Source organism: Drosophila obscura, unplaced genomic scaffold (assembly GCF_018151105.1).
Source record: "Drosophila obscura isolate BZ-5 IFL unplaced genomic scaffold, ASM1815110v1 contig_150, whole genome shotgun sequence".
NCBI lineage: Eukaryota > Metazoa > Arthropoda > Insecta > Diptera > Drosophilidae > Drosophila > Drosophila obscura.
In genome coordinates this window covers 10,115,237-10,122,203 of record NW_024542736.1, presented here as the reverse complement: position 1 = coordinate 10,122,203, position 6,967 = coordinate 10,115,237, and the positions used below count along the sequence as shown (strand labels likewise).

At 40.8% G+C, this 6,967-nt stretch overlaps 1 protein-coding gene across 1 annotated transcript; it reads left to right on the top strand.

The window, feature by feature from the left end:
- Positions 1-2,793: 2,793 nt before the first annotated feature.
- On the top strand, positions 2,794-5,065 carry LOC111075712 (phenylalanine--tRNA ligase beta subunit). The gene is made up of 5 exons (XM_022369175.2): positions 2,794-2,974; positions 3,046-3,101; positions 3,165-3,322; positions 3,386-4,731; positions 4,807-5,065. The coding sequence occupies exons 1-5, from the start codon at positions 2,917-2,919 to the stop codon at positions 4,956-4,958; spliced, it is 1,770 nt and encodes a 589-aa protein (XP_022224867.2). The 5' UTR covers positions 2,794-2,916; the 3' UTR covers positions 4,959-5,065.
- The last annotated feature ends 1,902 nt before the right edge of the window (positions 5,066-6,967 follow it).

The following is a 6,967-nucleotide window of genomic DNA, read 5'->3' as shown; positions in this document are numbered from 1 at the left end:
ATTAACGCAATGATCAATGATCTTCTTGGCTGCGAAGAGCATCCTCTTGATATTTGCAATTTGCAACAGGAAAAGGTGTGCCGGATAATTGGAACTAGACCAAATGTGTGAAAAAAATACAAGTACTTGGCAATTACGAGTACTGTGCAATGTGCAATGAGGTTCCCTTCGGTGGGAACAAAGGCTCAACATGACACTAGACATTCGATAAATGATCTGCCACCAAAAAGAAGAAAGAAAGAAATCAAACTCATAATTAGCATAATTACAAACCAATAAGCCGACGCGACGCGACGCCAGGACAAATACCAAAATGGAGAAAGGTCTCTGAATCTCTGCGGCTGATGATGATCGCTCTATTTCGATTTCGATTTCCAGGAATTTCCACGAATTATTTGATAAATCGACCAGAAACTCGTGTCTGACTTAACGCCCTCGCAGCAGAGGAGCAGAACAGAACAGAACCGAACATGGCAGAAGGGGTTAATTGGCCTGCGGATGAAAGGATAGCAGGATAATTTCTCTGGCTCCGACACTGGACCCTGGCCCTGTTCTATCACGTGTCTATTCAGTCGTGAGTCGTCGAGCGTACAACTTTAATTGCCCCAATTCACAAGGGGAATGGATGCATTGGCGTTGGCGTTGGCGTTGGCTTTGGCTCGCTCTCGACCACAATCCTTCGCTTGTTTGCACTGCATTCACATATAGAATTCATATATGTACCCCGTTTGGATGTCGAGGCACACAAATATAAACAATAATCAATCTCTTCGAGGGTTGGGCAAACAAAAAAAAAAAACACACACACACACAACGAGCCAAGGCAAAAGGCAAGGACATGCTGATGAGAAATTCTAGAGCGAGCGATGGGATTTGAAGGCGTTCTTGAATTGATTATTCCTTTGGGTTTAGGGGCCACAATAGAATTGAAATGTGAAAGCAGCTCTCTAATTTAATACATATTTATGAGGAAAATAGATCAATGCCATCCAAGTTGGAGTAGGAGTAGCGCTTCCACTCCGCTGCTGCTGCTGCCCTCCTCTCCACTCTCCCTAACTGTTTTCAGCATTATATTTTTTTCCACTTGACCACAAGTTAATTTTTAAACGCTTCATTAACTTTTTGGCCACACGCGTACCAAACTTTTTTTTTCTTCCAGTTTTCTTTCCTTTTTCGGGACTCGGGCCGGGCTCGTCTGACGCGCGTCTGCCATGGAGGTCGGTCGTATGTTTTTGGCCTGTTGTTGTCTCGTCACGTTAGCTGCTTAATTGCTCGACTTGCGGACCTTGGTCTAAACACCTTAACTTCTCCACCTCACCTCACCCGCTGCGATGGTCAGGGGATGGAGCACCAGCACCAGCAAGCAAAAACGAGCCAACGCTTTTTACTTCCGATTTTTTTGTTCTCTCTTGGTTTGCATCAATATTTTTGGAAATGCAGTGTCAGGCGACAGCTGGCACACGCTTTTTTCGGATGATTTGGAATCCATACAAGACAAGCAGCAAGACAACACGCAGCGTGTGTGGGCATACTTTTTTGAGGACAACGTGGGTGTAGCAAATAGAAATACGAGTGAAAGTCCTGCCAGATGGTGCTGGCAGTGATGCAACAGCAAGTGTCAAGGCTGGGCTAATTATTAATAATAACATAAATCCATTTAACTAACGATTAGAAGGCGTGTGTGCACAACTTGTGCGAACAATTGCATAACTCAAAAGTATACATGAGCGGTCAAAAAGGCAGCAAATAATATGTATGTATGTCATCACAAAAAGAAACACAGAATATATTAAGACCGGTACGAGAAAACGCAAGTTCTAATGAGATAAAATGTCAATTGTTTACATACATAATTTAATAATACGGGGACTCAAATTCTAATAATTTATATGATTTTTATGTAGATATGTACCCAGGCTGCCTCTTATATACATCTGGATGTATATATATGTATTTTAGTTAGCTTACAGTGCCAACTAAATTTAAAAAAAACTCAATGCATTTTGAACATTTTTCGAACGTCGCTTGTTGTTGATTTTTGAACCCTAACGGCGCACCAAACTCCAATCGAATATGCACCGATAGTAGTCGAAAAACATTTTATCGTTTTCGATAAATTTACCAACAAAACCAAAACGAAATGAAAACAAAGTGCTTTGGCAAGGTACGGCCCCAGTATTAAAACGGACAAGCTTTTTTTAAGGGCCTTGTAAGGACCTCACCCTGGCCCCGAAGGACTAAATGTACAGTGGGAGCCGAAAGCTCAAAACAATCCACGGTTTTATCCTTGAAAGCTCTGGATTTTGTGACCTTGCTTGGCCAAACACAGCTTAACTTTTCTCAGCATTTAAAAGTTTCCTTTAAGCTTTCATCCTTAAGAGGAAGAAACAAAACGGGGATATGATGAAATGTTTATCATCCATGCAATGATCGATTTTAAAAACTGTGTTTTTTATTATGAGTAGACGGATATGCGAAAATTGTCACTAATTTTAAATGCATCTCATTTTATTTTGCAGTTTCTGGTATTCTTGCAGATACCAAACGGGATCGAGATATATATAGAATCTAGTCTAGGTCGAAAACATGCCAATACGAGTAAATTTATTGTTACTCAGGTTTCAAAGCAGTTTAAGCTGCTGTATTCCAGTTGGAGTACAGGAAATTTCCCAATTGGGTATACAAAGTGCCATACTCCTCAAATAAGTCGTTGATATGTAGCAAATGTGTAGTTGCTGTGTAGCTACCGTGCTGATAATGACGTGGTATATATTGGTATATTTCTGATGTATATTTTATCGGTAAGTCCGCGGTCACACTGGTTCGTTCCAATTGCGGCGTTTCGGCAATTTTTGGGTTTTATTCATTTTATCTGAATTATAATACCTCGTTGGACCATTAAGTTAGCTTGACAGCATGCCTACCATTGGAGTAAAACGTGATCTGCTTTTCGAGGCGCTCGGCAAGAAGTACAGTAAGTTGAACAGTCCACGTGTAATCACGTTTTCCATTCGCGATCTAAACATTATTTACCCCTTTCCGCAGCCGATGATGAATTTCAGGGGCTGTGCTTTGCCTTCGGCCTGGAGCTGGATGAAGTGGTAAGTAGGAACACCAGTCGTGCCGTGCCGACAACTAACTAACCAATTGCATCATCCGATTAGACCACGGAGAAGCAAATGCTGACCAAAGAGCAGGGCGATGTGGCGGCAGCGGCGGATGCCAGCGAGGAAATCATTTATAGAATAGATATTCCAGCCAATCGTTACGATTTGCTGTGTCTGGAGGGTCTAGTCACGGGCCTTTTGGTATTCCAGGGCAAGTAAGTAGCAGCCACTGCAATGCTACAACCGTTAAATATATGAAAACAACCATAAATTTTCAGAGTCAAACCACCAAAGTTTGAGTTTGTGGCTCCTGCCCAGCGCCAGGTGCTGAAGATTGACCCCTCAACGGCGCAGATTCGTCCACATGCTGTGGCCGCTGTGCTGCGCAACGTAACCTTCACGCAAGAGTCCTACACCAGCTTCATTGATCTGCAGGACAAGCTGCACCAAAACATATGCCGCAAGCGAACCCTTGTGGCCATCGGCACTCACGATCTGGACACGATCAAGGGACCCTTCAGCTATGAAGCCCTGGCGCCGGAACAAATCAAATTTGTGCCACTCAACCAAACTCAGGAGCTGAATGGAGTCCAGCTGATGGACTTTTATGCAACGCATGCCCAACTCAAGCAGTATCTGCCCATCATTCGCGATTCTCCAGTTTATCCGGTGATATATGATGCTAATCGCGTGGTGCTCTCACTGCCGCCTATCATCAATGGCGATCATTCCAAGATCTCGCTGAAGACAAAGAATGTGTTCATCGAATGCACAGCCACGGATCTGACCAAGGCCAAGGTGGTGCTGGACACCATTGTCTGCCTCTTTTCCGAGCATTGTGCCAAGAAATTCACGGTAGAGCCATGCGATGTGGTGCAGCTCGACGGCAGCATTGTCTCCTACCCAGAGCTTGCCGTGCGAGAGGAGCGGATTTCGGTGAAGCGTGCAAATGCCTACATTGGTATTGATGAGCCCGCTTCAAAGCTGGCGGATATGCTGACCAGAATGTACTTGGAGGCTCGGGTCGATGGAGACTCGCTTGTTGTCAAGATTCCACCCACTCGACACGATGTTATCCATGCCTGCGACGTCTATGAGGACATTGCCATTGCCTTTGGCTATAACAACATCAAGAAATCCCTGCCAGCCTTCATGCAGATAGCCAAACAGTTTCCACTCAACAAGCTCACCGAACAACTGCGCGAACAGGTGGCCCAGGCTGGATTTACCGAGGCGTTGACTTTCACGCTCTGCTCTCGGGACGACATCGGACGCAAGTTAAACAAGACGATTGAAGCCCTCCCAGCGGTACACATTGGCAATCCCAAGACACTGGAGTTTCAGGTTGTGCGAACCACCCTGCTGCCTGGTCTCCTTAAGACATTGGTGGCCAATCGCAAGATGCCGCTGCCCCTGAAGCTCTTCGAGATAAGCGACGCTGTTTTGGTCGATGAGAAAACAGAGGTTGGTGCCCGCAACGAGCGTAGATTGTGTGCTGTGAATTGCAACAAGACTGCCGGCTTCGAGGTGGTCCATGGTCTCTTGGATCGTGTCATGCAACTGCTCTCTGTTCCCTGGAAGACGGCCAATGTCGACAAAGGCTACTATCTGGAGTCTACAGAGGGTGAGCTAAATACATATAACACTTCCAACTATAAGAAAAAGGATTTACATTTCTTGTTTGTTGCCCTCTTTTCAGATGCCAGCTATTTCCCTGGTCGTTGTGCCAATGTTATGTACGATAATGTGGTCATTGGCAAGATTGGAGTCCTCCATCCTACAGTGCTGCAGGCTTTCGAGCTAACGACACCCTGTTCGGTTGTCGAATTCACAATTGAACCGTTTGTCTGAATGTCCTTATACTTGTTTCCCTAAATAATGCAGTCCACTGTAAGAAATGTTTAACATTTTGTAAAAGTTCACAAATAAATTATCACAAAAAATAATGAAAGAAGTGTACTCGAAATGCGAGTCCAAAGAATTTGTATTTCAAAGCACGGCGTGCCACATGATGTTGGCACATTGATGCTCGAGTCGAGATGTACGAGCGAATTCAGAAAAATAGACTGCCCGAGAATAGTCCAAAATTGATGCTTGTCTTCAATTATAAATGAAATGAGTTTCGGGGGTATATTTTTTGTGCTGCTTTAAAATTAAAAAAAGAAAAGCCTGTCGGCCGCTGATCTAAAGTTTTCCCGATGTGCCTATGTGATTTTCAGGAAAGCATAGAATAGACCCATTCTTTATAAAGATAAATCTAGAAAAATCATTATGAGAGATTTTTAAAATTAATGGAGAATCTTTTAAATAAAAAACCCATTGATTATGCTTTTATTTTTTATTCATGCTGTTTAATGTTCTCTTTTATATTTTTCCTTCAATACAATAATAATAATTATAAGAGTAATAATAATAATCCGTAGTATACTCATATAGTATGGGTGTATTTAATATATGTAGGGTTTTTATTCATTTTGTTTTTTGTTTCCTTCAGTGTTTCTCTTTTATTTCTGTTTTGTTTTTGCTTTGTTTTGCATACTTTCTCTCATATTTGAAGTATATTTATATTATTTTTTAAATTAATAAATCTATGTGAATTCAATTTCTTTCGCTTGAAAAAAATTCTACATTTATTCTTTAATTTTATTCTCTCGCATTGTTTTTTTTGTTTCTCAAATTGAGGATGCATCATATCATCATCTGATGATATTTTAACGGCTGCATGCATATTCATAAGGTGCTCCTTCAGCTATTTTTTTTTCTCTTATATTTTGTGTGTTGAATCCTGCTGTTTTTGGGGGCATATATATGTGGTATATGTTGTATATATATATGTGTTGTATAGCATTTGCGGCTATTTATTCCTCGTATTCTCGGTTGTATCAAATAACTTAAACGAACGATCTCCATTCTCATTACATTATTTTGCTTGCAGCTAAAACATTGTTTGAAACAAACAAACAAAAAATACGACAAAAAAGGTAGTTTCATGCTCACTTATATTATCCCTTTGTTTATTTTTCATTCAATTTTTATCATCATTAAAGTTATATATCCGTTCAGTGTGTATTTTTTTTCTGTGTATGTGTGTGTGTGTGTATATATCTGGGAGTTTATCCATGCGTGGAGGGATTGTTCATATAACGATCCTCTTCTCTTCTAAGCATTTGCATTGCGATCTCCTTTCTCCAGAAGAATTTTACAAGATGATGCCACCATCCAGGATCATCCAGCGTAGGGAGGAAAGTAAAGTGTTCTTCATCAAGTGTTTTTACATAATTTTTTTCGTTTTCTGTTTTTGCTTTCTTTGAAATAAAAATTTGTTTTGTTTTGTATAATTCGTATGCTATTCGCTAGTATATATATATATATGTGTATGTATATATAGTATGTACGTCTATGAGCAGTGTTGGAAAAGCATCAAAGATGGCAAGCAAGCGCCGTTACATCGTTTCATCTCGTTTTTTAATTTTTTTTCGTAAATGGAATATTAAATGTTTTTCTTTTCATTTTCATTTGTGTTCTTTTGCTTAAGTTATTTAAGCAACTTCAATTTCTACTAGCTACATTTTTACGTGTTGTGTGTGTGTGTGTTGTTTGGGGATGGTAGTGGTGGTGTCTCGAACTCAAACTCAAAACCAAATCATAGAACAGAACAGAAACGTTATAAGACCTAACCACTAATCCGATTTTCTGGAATACTACGAGGTGAGAACACTCCACTCCACTCCGGTACACTCGCTGTATTTATCAGCATTTATGCATCATTTTTTTCATTCAAATATAGTATCTGTATAACTGTAACTGTTAGTTAGCGTGTAGTTAATGGTATGTATATGTGGTAAGTAGAAAGTTAAGTA

Bases quoted from the DNA above. Each gene is read 5' to 3' on its own strand.
- LOC111075712 (XM_022369175.2), top strand. From the start codon at position 2,917: ATGCCTACCATTGGAGTAAAACGTGATCTGCTTTTCGAGGCGCTCGGC. The intron at 2,975-3,045 runs GTAAGTTGAACA...CCCTTTCCGCAG, and splicing joins GGCGCTCGGCAAGAAGTACA to CCGATGATGAATTTCAGGGG. The intron at 4,732-4,806 runs GTGAGCTAAATA...CCCTCTTTTCAG, and splicing joins CTATCTGGAGTCTACAGAGG to ATGCCAGCTATTTCCCTGGT.